This window comes from Physcomitrium patens, chromosome 22 (genome assembly GCF_059467195.1).
Source record: "Physcomitrium patens ecotype Gransden chromosome 22, ASM5946719v1, whole genome shotgun sequence".
Lineage (NCBI taxonomy): Eukaryota > Viridiplantae > Streptophyta > Bryopsida > Funariales > Funariaceae > Physcomitrium > Physcomitrium patens.
The window spans coordinates 12,345,402-12,364,471 of record NC_143431.1 but is presented as its reverse complement, the minus strand read 5'-3'; the positions used below and the strand labels follow the sequence as shown (position 1 = coordinate 12,364,471).

The following is a 19,070-nucleotide window of genomic DNA, read 5'->3' as shown; positions in this document are numbered from 1 at the left end:
CTAAACATTAATGATCAAATTATCCTTCCAAAGATATTGTAGTATTAATAACCTAATTTAATGACTTGATTAATAAAACAGAGTAATATATGCATTACAATATTATTACAGGTTACAAATCAAGTTAAAAAAAACAAAACCACGATGTTGCGTCAAATCACAACATTTTCACCCGTAGACACCTGTCGATACCCGCTCACGCGCACACCGGGTATCGTAAAGCGTCGGAGACGACAAGTCAAATCCCGGTCCACATAGAGCCGGAATGTTGAGAAGCCACGTCATACAACCCGACCCGGTCTGAAAAAAAGAAAAAGAAAAACTTGACTTTATCCATGGGCAGCCCGTGAAAGGAAGAGGAGAGGAAATTCCTTGAGATACATGATTCAAATTAGCTCTCCGCATGCCTTGGCTCGGTCACCGTGGCCGCGGCCGTGTAACCTGTGGTAGTGGTGCGGCTGCTGCTGCAGAGCAGTGGCAGTGTAGCAGCAGCAGCTGCAGCATCGATGAGGAGGACTATGATGGAGGAGGGGGTTTTGTAAATTGGGTTTCCCTCCTTCGGCTTCGACGCCACAGCTTTCGTGGCCTAAGCCTCGTGCGCTGTCGGTCGTCTTCTAGACGCACGTTTGCGGCTTTTTTTCCTTTGCCGTCGTCCATGCCACTCACCTCGACTTGCCCTCTCCATTATGTTGCTTGCTCGTAGCCTTGACCAAGCTTGACCCCGGCAGCACTCGTTAGCTTGGTTGTGGTGGAGGTAGAGGAGTGGTGGAGGTGGGTTTTATGTTTTTTTCAGTGTTTGGGTGCGGAGATGAGGGGTTTAAGAGCGGGATTTGGAGGTGGAGGGAGCGTTGCGGTGGTGGTGGTGATGGGCGAGACCGCTTTTCGGTATTCTTGGTTGCTGTGAGGAGCGCGGAAGGGGGTTTACGAATTTTGGGCGGAGAGGCGTGATAGGGAGTAGTAGCAATTTGGCGTGAGATTTGAGGGTGAGAAGAGTGAATGGGAGAGATGAATAGGGCTTAATCACGAGGTGCTGAATTCGGTAGGGGGGCACATTTTGCGAGTGGTATGGGTGGCAGGGAGCTGGCTAGGGTGGTTGAGTGTGCATTTGTGTACGGATTTGGGAGTTCTGGACGTTGTTGGGTTGTGTTGTAAGGCTGAAGCAGTGGTCGAGAAAAGGGGGGAGGTGGAGGATGAGGAGATAATTTGGTGTCTATGGAGAAGGGGTGGGTTGCGTGGTTACGGGGAGGCTTGCTTAGCATGGGATTGAATTGGTTTCATGTTTGAGTTTGTGAGCTGCAGCTTCGGGATTGTTTTACATTTTTACCCAAAACTTATTGGGTCGAGAGTGAGACGTGGAATCGGAGAGGGGTTCTCAAAACCTAAGCATACTGGAGTTTTGAGGGCATGGCATCGACCGGACCTCCGTCCACTGAAGTGGATTCTCCTCTTGCCGAGTCCCGGAACCCTACGCCAGCGAAGCTGCTCTCTGCCTCGGATGGGCAAGGATTTCGTCCTGTAGGACTCGCATCGTCGGGGTTGGCCGCAGTTGATACAACAATATCTTTGGGACCAGTTCGTCCTAGTCCAGGTTTAACCAGCCAGGCTCATAGTAATGCCGTACATCAACCTTCGCCCCTGCAACATCACCACCACCAAGGGGGTGGTAGCCAGACAGTGGGCCATTTTCCTGGCTCGCACACGATCGCATTGCCGGCCCATCTCTCTCCACATTTGTCTGGTCAACGCCAGCCTCAACACATTGTAGGGACAGGCGGAAACCCTCGCCAGCATCATCATCCTGTGCAGATGGTTGCGCCCAATGTTGCTTCTAAGATTTCACACTCTCAGGTGCAGATTAGTAGACGAACCCCACAGGATAGATCGATGGAAAGCCGAGCTCATCCAATTGTGACCAGGCCAGTTGCTAACATGGGGCAACCGGTGCAGGGCAGTCCGTCCGGCTTAGGAGGCAATCAGCTGGGAAAGTCGCAGCTGCTGCTACATCGGCCTCAGGGAACTTCACAAGACAAAGTAGGACTTCCTCAGAAGCCAACCGCTTCATCACAGCGGCAGGCTATGCAAAGGGCACACACGCGGACCGCAGGTTGGCAATCTCCCCTTGGGCAGCATGTTCCTGGCACTCCCTCCTCGCAGTCTCGGATGTTCTATCAACATCCTGTTCTCAATGCCCAAGTGATGTCATCTCCGCCAGAGCAAAGCCGGCTGCATCCAACTGGGGTTTCGGTTGTGCCTCAACAGTTTCCCCAGCAGCAGCAATTGCGAGATGTTGGGCCAACTGGTGTGAAGTCCATGCCTGTAAGCATACACGGAATCCTGGAGTGCCTAGTGCATTTGTTAATTGTTCTATGTCGTGATTTGTCAAACCTGGCGCAGTTTTGTTTTTAAAACCGTCCCTTCGAATCTTTGACCCTTCCAGATTTATTTAGTGCAGTTGTTTGTGCTTTGGTACTCCTAGCTCTGAATGGATCCTATTTGCTTTGCAGATCTATCCAATATTGCGGACTCCAGTTGCCGGTAACTACACAAGCAATCATAGCGATACTCCTTACAGGTGTGGTTCAATTTTCGAATTTTGCTGTCCTCTTGCGCCTGCTTCGCCCTTCGAAATCGTGAGTAAAATTTGTGAATATTTACGAGAGGCTCATATGGACATGCGTCATACTTGTCGTTTGCGATTGGAACTTATTCCTGTAACATTTGAATCTGAGATGGAGTTGCATGAATCTGAGCACTCAAAAATCATAATTACTTCACAAATTTGGATATATTGCACAGGGATTTTTGCAATATAGTTGGATGGCCACCGATTTGCAATATTCGTGTTCCTCATCTGTCTGAAGTTCTCCCATTATCTTTCATCGTAAGCATGCATGACAATAGGCGGAGTTTTTTATGACTTCTGTACTTGGAACTTTGGTACAACTTTTGAAGACAAGTCTGTATGTGCAGGGAGCGCTCTTCTGATAGTCAAATTGTTGTGCACATCGGCGATCGAAAAGTAAGTACTCAATTTTTGTATGTTTGTTGATATTTATTTTTTATTGTCCCTGCGGTTTGATCTCCGACTCACGTGTGCTTTCGTATCCATGTACAGGTACGGTTGGCGTCTGAATCAGATCCATCGTCTTTGTACTCTTTGTGCCGCCGCTGGGTTAGGAATGATATTCTGCGCTCAGATAGGGTATGCATCTTTACCATGTTCATGTATAGAAGTTAAACAGTCCTAATATTTCTTTACATGAGTTGCAGTGGAACCTGTCCAAGCGACAGATGAAGCTTACATGCTCTCACTAATTGTCTACATATTTTAAAACATCTAGCCTCTCCCCTAGACGTCTTTGTAATTGAGCTTGTTTTAAACTTGAGTGCTAGTCATATTTTGTGCACTCTGCAATTCGTCATGCATAGTGGTCTGGTTTTTTCAGATCGTATCTAACAAAGACTTCTGGGCTTTCAGGCAGGGACGCGTGATGTAATGAACTTGCTTCTGCCAAAACCTTTGTCTGTTGCCGAGGTAGAAAGTGCTGGAGACCATCCTCATGACAACTGCATCAAAAGTGATGCTGACCAGCCTCAATCGGAAGTATGTAAATACATCCAACTTGGGTATTATACATGGTTCATAATGAGTTCTTAGCCAGAATACTTTCAATCAGAATTATTTGAAACTTCTGATTTTTACTATACAAGAAGCGTGTCATTTGTAACTTGGATTGTACTGACCTTTGTGTTTTCGTCAGATTGAAAAGTCCGTTGATGATATGACCCCTGAAGAATTGCTGCAGTTACATGTACAGCAGTACAGACTTGTTCGCAAAAGGTGATCCTGCACACGTTACTGCATCGTAATGGTTTATTACGGTTGAATGTATCCGTATGTCAGTTTTTTTTATTATTATTATTATTTTTATTTTTTAATATTCTTTCATGTGCTAACCATAAGTACTTGATTGTTGCAGGTCGAAAGAAGAACGAATGCGCAAAATTGCTAGGTTTAAGCCTCGGCTCGCGTTGCTACTGCCTGGCAACAATGAATCGTGTTAATGTGTTCAGCCTCATGTTAAATGTTGTCCGTGATCGGAGAGAAGGCCCTTATGCATCTGGATGTAGGTCCACAATTCAGTTGGACATTTGGCTGTTGATTGACTTGATTTTTACAAATATGTGTATTGTAGCGATTGTCACACAGTTCCTAAGAAACTGTTGGCCTCCAGCCGCCTCAAGTTTGGAAATAAACTAAGGTGATATGAGGGTGCCTACTTTTTTTCCCCAGTGGGATTCCATCTTGGTTCTTAGTCATCGAGGGTAATTTGGCTCCAAACAAGCAGTCATTTGAAGGGCATCTTCCTCTGGATCATTTCAGTCCCTGCAGCTGTTGCCGTGCTGTCCCTGGTATTGCTGTGCAATCCTTTGGTTATGTACTGTAATTCCTCGTCGAACACCTATCTATGGTAACATGGAGGTTACTGGTAACAGGAATATAAATCTTTTCCCTCACTTGCTCTTCGCGTCTCTCCTGGGCGGTGGTAGGGAGCTGGAAGCTAGCACAGAAAAATTACTGTTTGAAGCTAGTTTGAGGCACATAATGATGGCTGCTGAGTCTGAGTTTGGATACAAATTAACAAAAGAGGATTCTTGGGTTCTGTTCATCTGGAGCTAAGACGGTTGTGATCGTCTTACCATGGAAAGACTCAGTCGAGAATCGATCAGAAATCCTAACCTCTAAAGAATGAGACTTCATGAGGATCAAAATATGTTGAAGAAGCGAATAAGATTGTGATTCCCGTCTGCAGATCACTTTCACATGCAAGTGAAATGACAGATCTAGCTGCCATTGCGGTACACTATCAAATGGTGAAGTGTCCCAGTTGCAATTCAGGGAGATTACTTACTTTATATATAACGCACTATTGCTATGGTTTGCGGAAAGCTTAAGTGCAAGGAATTGTGGAAAAATCTACTCTCGAGCAAGTCGGAGAAGCTAGGTAAACAAATGGTGCAGATAAAGAACAGGGTAAAGTTAAGACAATTTTAAATGCACGCAATCAGAGTTTGCACTAAGTGCAAAACTGTATGCCGTTTATTCACCATCCAGGCCCCAAGACGGCTTGACCAAGGCAGTTCATATAACGCATACATTAAGTTTGATTACTGGGAGCAGACTACTGCTAGCAATCCCATCCACAACCATGCATTGTAGGGCAAACAACCACCTTCGGGCATGCAAAACATTCTCACCAATATATTATACATTCAGAGAATCTCCCCCAGAACACACCCTCTAAAATAGGCAAATGAGACATGATAAAACCAGTCAACATCACAATGTTGACAAGCTACTTAGGCTCCAATCTTACAATAATAACACATAGCACTAGATTCCTCACTGCTATATAATTCCCCACTATTGCTCCTGTGACACGATGATTAAGATACACTCTCTCAAAATTCGTGAGACACCTGCATGATGTTAGTTCAATTTTCATTTCTGTAACATCAACATATGCATGCAAAGAAACAAATATTATTTTTCTGTAGTAAAAATGACGAACTTGAAATCAAATCTCAGCTAGAAGGTACTAAATTATCACCAAAGAACATCTGAGACATAAACGTCATAGTTTGAAGAGACAATACAAATCAATTATTTACAACCTACGGATAAAATATCACACTTCACAATATGAAAATAAAATGACCGAAAGTACACTATCACATGAAAGCAGTACGCGAATACAGATTATCAATTGAACGGTAACACAAAGAGCAATCCAAATGTTAAACCCATCAAGGGAGCTTGCCTCCTGTAAAGGTGAAGCTAACGTTAAGAATGATTGTCTGACGTCAACTCGCACCATTATACACCATCAAGCTCCATCGGACTTGAACCGAAATCAGGCTTCTGTTCTTCCAAACACAAGTAGCAAGTAAAACTAGGGACAAGAGGACGCTTACTAGAATAAATGCATGGAGATAAGCCTCCACAAAACAATGATATACAACAATTTTTTGTAACCACCTAGGAGTTCTTCGCTACAACCACCAAGAGATACGATCTACACCCTGCGTATTGACATTCACAGATTGAATAATTCGGAAATAACAAAAAAAGTTCTCATATTCCTCTGCCAATACAAGACAATGAGAATAGACAAATTCAACTCACCTCTGCAAGGCTGAATTCTGGACATACACAAGCAAAACCAGTAACTATAATCATAAGATGATAAATATCAAACATAAAGATGTAAAGGTATGGAACTCGCACCAAGAAACTCAGAAAACTAGCAGCTAAGATAGCTAATAATATCAATAAATATCCAGAATTACAGCACCATGTGCAATGTACAGATAAGAAGACACTGAACACTCATAAGCTACACATGCTTCCGTTCTCTACGAAGGGTCATCACGAGTGACCACTTTTAAAACTCACAGCAACATAGAGATAGGCAGACCAACAATTTTGACACGTCATTAATCAATATAAGCGTTTGTTCAACGTGTGCGAGACACAAGATGTTCTAAAAAGCTTTCAACTTCTAACTTAAATAGAATAACTGTATTTATCTACATCAACAGTCAAGGCATTGAACACCATGTTCTCATGCAAAGTAAGGTAGAACTTCAGATTTAAATGAGCTCAAGCCGTACATGAAAACATTGAGAAATGTTGCAAAACATTGAACTCCCAAGCAAAAAGGGAAAACAGGGGGAGCAAGCAACAGTTCATTACAGCCTCTCTTCGACCACCAAATGGTGGTTAACCAGCAGATCTAAAGCAGGGGCTCAAGAGAATACACAATCATACTGACGTAGGGTCTATTGAATCTCGCCATCCTCGCCAAGTTCTCCATCCTCCAACTCGTCAGGTCCTCCGTTCCTCCTCCCACCATCCCGCCTGTGCCGCTTTTGCTTTGAATCTCCCTCGGAATCTGATTCATGCTGCACAGGACAGGCAGGATAACCTTCAGTTCATAAAAGAGCTTAACTATCCTTAACTCCGAACTTGAGACAGTAAACGACACCTAGTTCTCCCTCAAAAAAAACGTTTAGAACTGTAGTTAAAAATTGTGCGTGCGATTCCTAACTATATCTTAACTAACTAATCTCGACCAAAATACAACTGGGATGACATGGTACTTAATATGCTACAATCAGTTGCTAATGAAACCCGTGTCATGAAGTTCCATGTGATTTTACGACATTAGTGGTTAACAAATTTACAAGCCTGAGCTAACTGGGTTTAAAAAAAATTCAGTACATAAGAATCACAATTGGGGTTTGATCGGAACTAGGCAAGCTGAACCGACTACAATGGTATTTCACGATCAACATGGGAAACTTTAGGCTTCAATAACGTTTTGAATGCATCTCTACTAAAATTTTGACTCCAAAATAGACGTGGATTGATGTCACGTGGACACTTACAGTCAAGCTTATCTACCTTTCTTGAGGATTTTTTATGGTCACTGCCATGCCGACGCGATTTCCTGGAACTATCTCTCTCATCTCGATCCTTATCAGTCGCTACCTCTTCACTACTCCCACTACGATATCTTTTTCTGTGTTTCTTCTCACGTTCCTTTTCCTTATCACGATCCTTATCCTTTTTTCCCTCATCCTTATGAGAGTGATTTGTCACTCCTTCCATTTCATCGACATGTAAGATGGACTTTTCATGTCTAGACTTCTCCTTTTCCTTATCCTTCTCTTTCTCTTTCTCTTTTCTCCTCTCTCTATCCTTATCTTTGTCCTTGTCTTTCTCCTTGTCCTTGTCCTTGTCCTTATCCTTATCTTTCTCCTTATCCTTGTCTTTCTCCTTCTCCTTCTCCTTCTTGACCTGCAGTTTGTAAACTTATCATAAAACGGCGGAGAAATCAACCTTAGACAGAGGTCACTACATTTCAACACGAAACTAGTTCGCTATTGAGAGCATCACGACAAACGTTTCACTATGCACATGAATTTCCTATATGACCCCTTCTCGAAGTGTTCCGAAAATTCTCTAGACCAATATGAGGTGAACCATAATCATTAAACCTAATGAAACTAACCTTTTCTTCCTTTTCTCGCTTCTTTTCCTTCTCCTTTGCTTTATGTGCCAAGTGTAACACATACTCCTCAAATAATTTCTTCCGATGACCATCATCCGATAGAGCCCTAAATAAAGAAAATGAAAACCAGAGTCAGCTGGAAGTTCATCTCAAATGGGTGTGTTTCTACGCGTCTATAGGCAGAGGGTTTCACCTGTACTCTTGAGAAACTTCTATGAGAAGCTTGACATCTTCCCATTTTGATGATGAAGTCACAGCCTGCAGTACCACAATCAGAACAGTTATGCTGGTTGGATATAGCGCTGAGCGAGAAGTGAATACACAAACCTGCCTCTACGAATAGAAAGCAGCAAAACTTGAAGTTGTGTAGAGTGGATCGCAGCAACTTAAACAAAGAGCCTTCGCTCTTGCTTACCACATAATAATCAACCGAGTGTAATATGCTTCAGAAATGTGCAAATACCTTCGTAGACCGCAACAAATTTGTGAAGTCATCTGCCATCCTACGGCGTTTCTTAGCTTCCTTCTCCTCTTTTTCTTTCGCTCTTTCTACATAATCTTCAAAGACAAGCTGGGCCCAAAACAACACCCACAAGTACGAGCACAGTATATCAACTTTCTTGAATTCATATGAACAGAAAACTCTCTTTGACCACGTCAATACAAGTTTGACGACATTCACATAGAAGCAAGAAAGCAGTATCTTCCAATTTTTATGTCTAAAAGCGGATTCTCTCTTAGTAGAGTTTGCAATACGATGCTCCATTAACCGTGTAATCTTTTACTATGACATTGTCATATATATTCAAATACACAAATTTGCTCGTCTCCAAATTAATATTACCAAACGCACATTGAGACCGAACAAGTTATCACAAAAGCATAAACAACACAACCCACAAGTCTTTGAAGTATCACGCAAACAATAACAATACACACCATCTATATAAGCGTTCATATTAGACGAATTCCAAAGCAACGCATATTGATCCATCAAAACCAGGAAGAAAATGAACCACCAATAGAAGGTAAATCCTAATAAGAAGCACTCATTGCGAACGAAACATGTTTCAACTGCTACTCAACTGCGTTTCGACCTGTTCTTTCACCAAATTGAACGCAACATTTAATAAGTAAAGATTCCCTAAACCAACAGGCCCACCTCCAAAACCGCATGGACTACTGCATTTTGTCCACATGAAGAATAAAGAGCAAAGAGATCTCACGACACAGGTACCCACCATATTATACCTTCTGAAGCCAGAACTGCTCAGCATCCGAACCCAAGATGGAGGTAGCCAAGACACCGCACAACACCGCTCCAGGAGTAATTTTCTACACGGATTGGTTGCTACCTTTGCCACACACCATAATTCTGGTGTACAGCAAAGGGTATCAGTCTAACCACAAATACATAAAGTTGTCACTAACCTTAAGGTTTGGTTCAGCTATCGCCGCCAAGTCACCTGCTTCAGCATATGCAGCCTTGAATTTGTCGAAAGTCCATGTAGCTCCGACGCTTATCTGTGTCAAAAAATTGTTTCATATTATACTCAGCATGTGCTTTATGGTTGAAGAGGATCAAACCATATGAAAAATAATACATGCAATTTGCAAGAAGGAAGAAATTTGGAGGGAAGAATGACATGTATGAAAGCAGACATTGGTAAACAAAACGGAATACAAATTCGAAGAAACAATCTTTCCTCTCACTACCATGTAGTATATCAAACAATAACATTATAATGAGCAATCGACAAAGTAAATTCTTACCTTGCCGGCTTTCATGACGTCCTTTGCCCGCGCCTTGTCCTCATGATACTGCAGCATGCAGGTTGATTTTGTAAGTAGCAGGATAGTGAATTATGCTTCTTATCAAGTACAAAATAGATAGTTTCACATCGGGACCACTTAGATAAAAAAATACATTAGTGATGAGTTGAAGCTGTAAAATCTATCAAATGGAACATTCTAATACAAATCACTACTTTCCACAGCACATAAACAAAGACCATACACTTGAAATAAAAGGATTGATTCATTAACAAATCACGCTTACAATACATACGTGACGTCATAACATATTCGATTGCAATTATAGTCATACTTGTACCGCGAACCTCACACGTTGCACAAGACAATAAGCGATATTCGACAAAGACGTGAGAGAAGTTGCACCTTACTGCGGATCTCGTAACAAAATAAGATCCCAAACAAACGCAAAAAATACTATTTACTTCTCCCAAAAGACTAACATACCTGCTTGACAAGCTCTTCAATGACATCCTCGAACAACTCTTTAGGAGTAGTGCCAGAAGTATTCGAGGCTACAGCTTGATAAGCACTATTGTCCTTCACCTGAACAATTACAAAACGATATGATGACACCAAGAACACAAGGAAACCAGTGCCAAATTATGACTAGGATAGAAATATCTGCTTGAAAACCTAGTTGCAAACTAAGATAGAAATGCCCAAAAATTTCTGCAGAACCGTAACGCAATCGAAAGCTGATTCGTTCAAGTTGGACTAGTCTCAGCAAAAGTTGATAACACCTCTACTTGTGGATCCAACAAATAAGCATCCACGGGAGGAATATTGCTAGTAAGCAAATCAATGGGCATATTTCCCAACGACGATTCGAGAGCATCCCAGGGAAATTTTGTGCCCAGATTACATGTCAAGCAGTCCTGTAGGAAGCGAGCAAGTTGAAAAAAGCCGACAAATATACACGTGAGGATGTGCACATAGCCCGTCCTAAAAAAAATACCTTCATCAAGTAATCTCGCCACGCAGTCTTTGCAGTAAGAATGCCAGCTGCCTTATGCTCATCCATCAACTTTCTGAACTCATCACGATGTTTTCGCTCTTTGCGGCGCAGTTGCTCCTGAAGGCATGAAGAAAAACGGCTCAACATTCTTCAAACATACAAAAAAATTACGCAGAGATCCATAACAATTCAGGACCGATATGAACAAAATTGCAATGAACTAGATATCAGGCATGTCAAGTCTACGATTGAACCTTTTGCTTTCTCTTTTCTTCCTCTTCTTCCTTCTCAAGTTCTCGGATGTACTCCTGGCAGCAGATAATCAAGTTACCATGAAAAAAATGTTTCTAAACGTATAATCAAATATTTTCAAACTTAATATTCCTACTAAATAACAGAAATAAAGATAGAATATCAACTCCTCAACATGTGTACAATGTCGGTTATAAGATAACATGCAACACAATAGGCACCTGAAAAACCTCCAACCGATCCAATTTGTCCAAACGAGAACAGCGCTCGTCGTCCTCAAGCCGATCTTGTACCTTTCTCCATTGTGTGTTTGCCTATTCATTCACCAAGCGGAAACAATTAGCTTTTATATACCCAAAATTGAAAATCAAACCAATGCCTTCAATTGTTCTCAGTGGACCTCAGAGAAAAATAAAGTGCATTGAGCTACACCTTTATAAAGTCACAGCTTTCCAAGAAGCTTCTGTACTCGGATATATGCTTCTTTCTCTCTTCCCGAGCCTTCTCTCGCTCCTGCAAGCATCAAAACTAAGATTTTGTCAGGGTAGCGTAATCAAACAAGACTTTAACACAGAGTTGTCCAACTTCGTAGTAATTAGTTTTGATTACAGAAAGCTGTCAACTGATTAAGAAAAATTACTCATTATACTTGCTTGATCAAGTTAAGCATACCTTACGCTCCAAATCTATCATGTAATCTTCAAAAAGCTCCTCTCGTTCTCGGTCCTTTTCAACTGCTAGAAACCGCGGATCATCTTCAAACATCGAAAGAGCTTTGCTGCAATATTGAGCATCACCCGATACAAATTGAGAATCAACACGTAACTTTCCGCTTTACTAGCACCCTTCACCTCAGTTCAAAGTTGCACGAATAAGACTAGCGCAGTTAAATTTGAATCCGAACTAATAAACTTAAATCCCAGGTTGGCATGTTAGGAGGCATACCTCCACCGCATGGATGATGTTAAGTCCTTACATTCCTGAAAAAATAGAGAGTATCATTTGGTTATATGTCTAATGATCAGCTTTTTAAATCGCAGTTAGTTAAGCCAATATATCCTACTTTCTCTGCAAAGAGAGAGTATGAAGTGGTAAACAAATCAAAAATAGAAAAAGGCTACCTCCAACATAGTAAGAAATTGTTCCCTTGCAACTTTTTGCTTCACGCGTTTCTCTTCACTCTCTTGTTTTTTCCGATGAGCAAGATACTGCAAGATTGGGCAGAGGCACATATCGTCAATGATCAAAACGAATCGTTCATCACCAAAGCACAACTTCTAGCGGACAAACTAGAAAACCAATATCTGCATAGGTTGCGTAAAGAACCTATGGAAATACTTGGACAGGAGCAACAGGACAGGAGCAACAGGACATGGCAAGGGTGATCTGTGCAATTAAGCAAATTTATTGAGCCCGCTACTAAATGCAAACGTTCAAAAATTACATGACTTCTAAGAAGAACTTGCCTCATTAAAGGCCTGCTTGCGCTCTCCCAGAGTTTTCAGAGCACCATATCTTTTATCGTTGATAATAACTCGCATAGCCTGCAAAATTAAATAAATGAATTACTGGTCTCACCAAGTATAACTAGTGATTGAAGATGTGAATAGTTCATCGTTTCATCTACGGGAGTATTAAACAGACTCGGTCACCAAACCCACTTGCAAGTTACTAGTTACAAAAACGACAAGTTGTTATGTCATTTGTAAGAAAAATGACCTGTTCCCATGTGCAGTCTGCCTCAATATGGACAGACTCCAGTAGCTCCTTAAATGCATTCTTAGCCTCCTGGGAAAATAGATACATCGAATCAAGAGGGCATAAAAAAATGCCTGGGTAATTCAAGTTCATAAATATTCAACTGTACAAGCACACAGAATACATCTTATCAGCACTCCACATAGGTATGAATGTATCAAAACTTACAGTCTTGCTGGCATAGGTTTGTGGTTCCTCAGAAACAAGTGTAGGTTTCTCCTCTGGGACAGGGGAGATGTTAACTTTGCTGGTAACTACCATCACCTTCTTGGCCTCCTGGAACACCCAGCTATCAATTAGACAAGCGGAAATTCTGTCATTGTACAAAAGAATCTCCGAATTTTACGAAAAATATGAAAGTGACTTGATATGACAAGAACGTTTCATAGAAGATTAAAAAATCAAAAATCAAGATGTTCCATGTACAAGGGAAATAACTAAAATGTGAACGAATGCACACCTCAAGCTCTTGAGCAGAAGTTCCGTCCGCAACCTCTTCCTCCAGCTCTTTCTTTACATCACTCACCACCCTGATTAAAATGAGAAAGTAAGCTCAGATCGAACAACGATACAAATAAGTATCAACAACAAACACATATTGAAATACAAGTTACTATGCCCCTCAAACAGCAAGATTCTTTATTAGAACCATATATATATATATATATATATATATGAGTGAGTAGACGAATATTACTGCAACTTCGAATTTGCTGTTGTAGCGGCACCCATAAGAGTAGGGGTTGAGGAAGTTGCAGCTCCAGTTGAATTTGTTGTCTGAGAAGAATGCACACCTGTAGAAGCTGGTTGTTTCAATGATGTGGAGGAAGTAAGCACGGCTGGCTGGGACACGGGTAATCCTGCAGCTTTTTCTGCTTGCTCACGAGCAAGCTGCACACATCGAGCAGGCAAACACATCACTAACTAACCCTCTGAATCATTTCACTAACATACTCCATATGAGAATGTAGCTGTGCCTCCCGGTGAATTTAAAGGCAATAACACAAAGCTGTTGAGATCAAAACGCCAATCACACGGCCTAGACTTGAGCTACCATTGTGTAACCAAAAGTGCGTGACCACAACCCCAATAGATGATTCAGATGTAGTATAAAAAGATGGCAAGTAATCGGATCATTCGACAAGTGAAACTTCGATGAACAGAATAGAGAATGCTGACCTTCATCTCGTCTGGCATTGTCCACTTTGACTGCTTGGTGACCTTATTATAGTAGTACCTGAAACAAATCGGTTACACGTACCACGTTATATGCTCAAATTGGGCACGAGCATACCACCAAGGATACAGATGCGGATAGTAACATGTTAGCACTTCCAAGTTCACAAACAAGATTGCACCCATATTTTACTTACTTTCTACCATCAGCTGTTGTAAATTCTTTCCAAGGAGTTGACGCGTCTGCACGCTGTAAAACATACAATATTACAATGAGCTCTTAATAAATACGAAAAATGATTCAAACATGCCGTCGACACGCCCAAAAACTTCCTACTGATCTCAAACTAACCGAATATATTTGAGTCTTTGCTATATTGCTTTACACATCATTCTGTTACATCATGCCAAATTCCAAACTGATATGTCGAGCTGAAAAAGGTTAAATAACATATCTAATCTTATGGCTGGATGAACTTCGTCAACAAGAAACCCGGCCACCAAAAATAAGCAAGAGTAAAACTTGAGGAACCCAGAAACGCAAATGTAGAACATAATATGCAAGAGCTATTCTCACCTCAGTTGGAGTCATTAGCTCAGTAGGCTTTTCCCAACTAGATTGCTTTGTTCTTCTGTTGTAGTAGTATCTGAAATGATCACAGTAAAGAAAATTCATAGCTCAGCTCAAAAACCAGGAGAATACTAGTCAATACCTAGATAACTAAATAACTCGTGCAACAAATACGAATAGTGGGTATAGTCGTACCTACGACCATCAGGAGCTACATGTTCTTGCCAATCTGCAGCACCGGATGAAGCGGCAGCAATCGAAATCCCCTAGCAGAAAGAGAACAAAAGATGTTTTAAAATATGACCTTGTGAAACTCCCAAGCGGAAAAACGTTCACGTTTCAAGTCTTGCTGGATAACCTAATCAAAAGGTAACTAGGACGAGGTCGTTACTAAAAGTCAGCGGGAAGGAGCTTCAACTTACAGATACTAGCGGGGGTTGGACTGGTTGCAGTGAAACAGACTGAGCGTTAGTTTGTCCTCCAACCCCAGACCAGGGTTGGCTGACAGGCTGAAGCTGCTGGTTTTGCAGCTGAGTAGGAACTTGATATGGGGGAGCTAGGCCATATGATACTGGAGGCTGAGAAAAGGAAGATGCAGACGAGAACTGCCGAAAATCCACAGATCGTTCAACTAATTTAGCACGAAAAAGAACAAACAGTAGAATCAGGTAGAACAAAGTAAATATGATAGGCACTATTCACATGATGTATTCCCACTGCAGTCTCACGAGCAGCCTTCATAACAATATGAAACTTCCGCAGAAACAATAACAGGCCATGCCTAGTCGAAGATATTGCAGTCTCCTACTTTACCAAAATCAAAGTCAAACAGAATTATCGAGATAAATCACAAAATTGAAGTAAAGTAAAGCAAAGAAAGTTGAAAACGAGGGAATGAGACGGTGACAGGAGCTACTGATTCAGATTACCATCCCACATGCCATTTAGTTCACGTACAGGATAAGAAGATGCTGGTTGCAATGTATGATTGCCTGGAACGGGAGGTAGCGGCACAGATTGCTGTTGCTGCTGCTGGTGGGATGATGGCTGCTGTTGCTGAGCCTGAGGAGGTTGAAGCGTGGACGTCATGGGTCTCTGCTGCACCCCAAATGGCATCCCTGAGCCTTGTGAAGATGGTTGTCCCTGAGGTTGCTGTGGTGGTGGCCGAGCAGGAAATTGTTGTGGTTGTTGGGGGTTCATTCCTTGCATGTTAGGAGGCATGCCTAACTGTTGTGGAGGTCCCATACCCACGCCAGGTCGGTACTGCTGACCACCAGGACCCATGAACTGCTGCCCCTGCTGCGGAGGGCATCCAGGCCGATACTACAAATTCGGTCCAAAGGAAAGGTATGAAAACTAAGAAGCACTTGCAAATCGAGGAGCAGTCGGATAATCCGATGTTTGGCAGTACTGTTGACGAAGAAAATAAATGGTCAAGAGAGATTATTCACATTACGAACCATACCTGCATTTGAGGTGCACTCTGGAAGTTGGGGGACGGTCCGGAAGGACCCATTCCCATCATCCTTGGAGGCTGTTCACACAATGGCATGCAGCAGATCATCAAAAGAACGATCTAACTTTAAAAATGCAACCATTTTATGAAAAACATAGAGCTGAATGATGAACAGTTATTAAGGAAGAACACACACACACACACCATTGCTCCGACGGCTCCTGGATTGGTTTGAAGGTGACTCTGTGGTGGACCTGCGCCTGGTGGCATTCCTGGAGAGGGCGGACCACCTATTCCCCAACAGATCATTGACCAAGCATCACATCAGCATTGACAGTGTATCTAAAATTGATCCACATAAAAAAGGACGATCAAGCCGGTACATAATGAATGCGGATTAGAAAATGCGAGTTAAATTTCCACTGATCACAGAAGTTCACCATGAGTAACGACGATGAGCTGATCCTCCATTACTCTTCAGCGCATTAAATTATTAAAATACAGCCCTTAACAGAACAACATTGCGGCGACCTTAACAAGAGTAGCGTCTCAGAAATGTCATTTCCACACATCCCGATATCGATTAACACTACAAAAACCCTAAAATTGGGCACCATCGACCTACAACGGCTTCCCCGCGGTGCACACTATCCGACACAAATTGAAGCCTAAATGGCAATGCCAGTGAACAAAGCTCCAACCCCACGCTTTCGCTTCGAAACCTTCAATTCTTGCACTGGTAAATATATATATATATATATATATATATATATATCCGAATCTTGTCTCCTACCAAGTACTAAATGCACAACATAATGAACCGAACGAATGCCAAAATCCGACCATTAATCCCCCAGCACACGGCCGTTCACGAGAACCTCCGAAACTTCCTCCGCAAACGAGCTCCCGAACGGCTCCAGGCACTTGAAGCTGAAAACATCCGGCAACCATTCGGATTCACGCCTTGGTCCATCCCAAACCCAGGGCCAAACCCTAAACCCTACGCGTAACGAAATGATTAAGGAAGAGCAGATACAAACGACGCACCTGTCATCCAAGCGGGGAGGGTCATGCCGCGGCCACGGCCTGCGCCAGGAGGGCCGACCTGCTGCTGCGCCATGGAGACGGAAACGGGGAGCAACGCATCCACCAGCGCCTACAAGCAACTGTGGTGGTACAAGGTGGGGCTGGCTATGGCGGAGGCGCACTTCTGCTCATCTGCAACAAAAGAGGAAAGTGAGTAAGCGGGGAAATGACCAGAGACCTGATTCCTCTCCCTCCCCCTCCCATCCCCTTGTTAATTGCCTTCCACTATGGCCTAATCTTCTCACTAACCTCATCCACGAATAACTAATCTTCTTACTAACCACACCCATTCCCTATTGGCTTCGTGGCCCTGCCAGCTCGGCTCTATATGTCCACCTGTGCAGACACGTCGGATGCTGCTCGTCATGCGTACATCATCCAACGTCAGACCTTCATTGTTTGTAAGCTTTTATTCTAACATCATAACTTCGAGTGTAATTCTTGTGTTCTACGGTCATAAATTTGTGTGGTTATGTCTCGGTTTAGTCTTGTGGAATTGAATGAAATCACAAACATTGTTGTTGTGATTGAGTCTTTATCAATGTGATGCATTGGTTTGGTTCTGAAAGCTAAAAACATCTTTCAATATGTGCATACTAAACTAAAATCAATCTTACAAATATTTGTATTTATTTTCTAACAAAAACATGAAGTATTTCAAATATGAGAACCATCTACCTCACACGAGAATCATTTTATAAACTCTAAATTTTTTTAAATCATGTTTATAGAATTGTACACTTAAATCTATAAAAATATGTACCTCTATTTATATATTTATAAAAACTTGTAAATATATAACCACCAAAACTAGTAAACAATTTAATCGTTTGTCTTTCTCTTCAACGTATTTCATGCTATTGTGAGATTTCATCTGTGATAAATTTGATAATAAAATCTTACAAAGCCCATTGTAAAAATAAAATGACACGTCAAAATTCAAACATTGGAAAATTGTGACAATCAGCAATACAGAAACAATTCATTCTAAATCTTTGAGCAAAACATTCCCAAGAGTAATATAACTTGGAATGTTAACACGCCAAGTATTACAGTGAAAAAAGTCACGACATCAGAAAGCCTCAGGATTTTTTTAAAATCGTCGCAATTCAACTTTGGTTATCCTCAAAACACCCCTAATTCTTAACACACCGAGGGTTTATATTATTATGAAAATAGAATAAGATACTATCATATTTATTATCACTATTATATATAACTTATTGCAACAATAATCTCATTTATCTCAGCATTTCACCAACTCAGAGAACTTTGATTTTTGTGAATGTTATGACAAAAAACTGCATATTTGTTTTTGTGTGCTGGGTAAATTGAACATAGATTCAAATATTTGCATGCTTTTGATTGCATCGTTTATATGTATTGGATACTTATAATATTTTTTTTATAAGATATACCAGTCTAGTTGTTAGTATTTAATTGGGTTTCAATAAAAGAGGAATTTTCTTTCAAATTTATGATTTCATGTAAAAATTGTTTCATTGAAATAAAATAAAAATCATAAACCCTAAACCCTAAATGTGGACCATAACTAAATGTAATTGTTGCATGATGATGAATGGACTCAAGTTTTAATGCCCTACTTATTCTAACATGGTTTTCAATTATGAATATTTCTCACAACTATTGAATAAAATCTTTGACAACAAAGTTGATACACTAAACAATCATGTTTAACATAACCAAGAATCGTCATTGAATTTCACGACCTTGATACATCCATTCTTTGTAAATATTGATCTGGCAAGAAATCAAAAAAAAAAATTCCCCCAAAATACTTTATATTTTTCACTTTCCATACATAGATACATAGATATTATCAATATGATAAAAATTGAAAAAAAAAAATCGTAGTGAAACTAAAGGAAATCAACACATTTCATTACACATCGTGGTGGATGG

General features: G+C 41.3%; 2 protein-coding genes across 10 annotated transcripts; one reads left to right on the top strand and one right to left on the bottom strand.

The window, feature by feature from the left end:
• The first annotated feature begins 433 nt into the window (after nt 1–433).
• Nucleotides 434–4,302, top strand: LOC112275300 (uncharacterized). 3 transcript variants are annotated; one of them, XM_024505550.3, is made up of 8 exons: nt 855–1,848; nt 1,948–2,316; nt 2,505–2,572; nt 2,971–3,019; nt 3,116–3,202; nt 3,479–3,604; nt 3,762–3,841; nt 3,981–4,302. In XM_024505550.3, exons 1-8 carry the CDS (start codon nt 1,405–1,407, stop codon nt 4,063–4,065), a joined length of 1,308 nt encoding a protein of 435 aa, XP_024361318.1. In that variant the 5' UTR covers nt 855–1,404; the 3' UTR covers nt 4,066–4,302. The 3 variants fall into 3 exon arrangements, 2 of the variants coding, with proteins under 2 accessions (XP_024361317.1, XP_024361318.1); XM_024505549.3 differs by having other exon boundaries at nt 434–2,316; XR_002967691.3 differs by having other exon boundaries at nt 788–2,316; nt 2,505–2,630.
• Nucleotides 4,303–5,323: 1,021 nt separating this feature from the next.
• Nucleotides 5,324–17,321, bottom strand: LOC112275299 (pre-mRNA-processing protein 40A). 7 transcript variants are annotated; one of them, XM_073530320.2, is made up of 30 exons: nt 17,109–17,245; nt 16,905–16,991; nt 16,266–16,351; nt 16,071–16,139; nt 15,563–15,928; nt 15,028–15,210; nt 14,801–14,871; nt 14,612–14,681; nt 14,232–14,284; nt 14,038–14,095; nt 13,556–13,749; nt 13,319–13,388; nt 13,027–13,134; nt 12,820–12,888; nt 12,567–12,644; nt 12,222–12,308; nt 12,046–12,080; nt 11,773–11,878; nt 11,533–11,613; nt 11,322–11,414; nt 11,103–11,156; nt 10,849–10,965; nt 10,338–10,436; nt 9,852–9,899; nt 9,510–9,602; nt 8,542–8,649; nt 8,272–8,336; nt 8,079–8,184; nt 7,469–7,864; nt 5,324–6,966 (listed from the first exon to the last, which is right to left on the bottom strand). In XM_073530320.2, exons 3-30 carry the CDS (start codon nt 16,329–16,331, stop codon nt 6,844–6,846), a joined length of 3,066 nt encoding a protein of 1,021 aa, XP_073386421.1. In that variant the 5' UTR covers nt 16,332–16,351; nt 16,905–16,991; nt 17,109–17,245; the 3' UTR covers nt 5,324–6,843. The 7 variants fall into 7 exon arrangements, 5 of the variants coding, with proteins under 5 accessions (XP_073386421.1, XP_073386422.1, XP_073386418.1 ...); XR_016500161.1 differs by lacking the exon at nt 16,905–16,991 and having other exon boundaries at nt 7,453–7,864; nt 9,545–9,602; nt 17,109–17,321; XM_073530321.2 differs by lacking the exon at nt 16,905–16,991 and having other exon boundaries at nt 7,453–7,864; nt 17,109–17,318.
• Nucleotides 17,322–19,070: the final 1,749 nt, after the last annotated feature.

Excerpts from the sequence above, each read along its gene's own strand:
- LOC112275300 (XM_024505549.3), top strand. The coding sequence starts at position 1,405 with ATGGCATCGACCGGACCTCCGTCCACTGAAGTGGATTCTCCTCTTGCC. Across the intron at positions 2,573-2,970 it reads CATAGCGATACTCCTTACAG|GGAGCGCTCTTCTGATAGTC; the intron begins GTGTGGTTCAAT and ends CTGTATGTGCAG. Across the intron at positions 3,020-3,115 it reads TGCACATCGGCGATCGAAAA|GTACGGTTGGCGTCTGAATC; the intron begins GTAAGTACTCAA and ends ATCCATGTACAG.
- LOC112275299 (XM_073530317.2), bottom strand. The coding sequence starts at position 17,181 with ATGGCGCAGCAGCAGGTCGGCCCTCCTGGCGCAGGCCGTGGCCGCGGC. Across the intron at positions 11,415-11,532 it reads AAAGCTGTGACTTTATAAAG|GCAAACACACAATGGAGAAA; the intron begins GTGTAGCTCAAT and ends GTGAATGAATAG. Across the intron at positions 7,865-8,078 it reads AGCGAGAAAAGGAAGAAAAG|GTCAAGAAGGAGAAGGAGAA; the intron begins GTTAGTTTCATT and ends TACAAACTGCAG.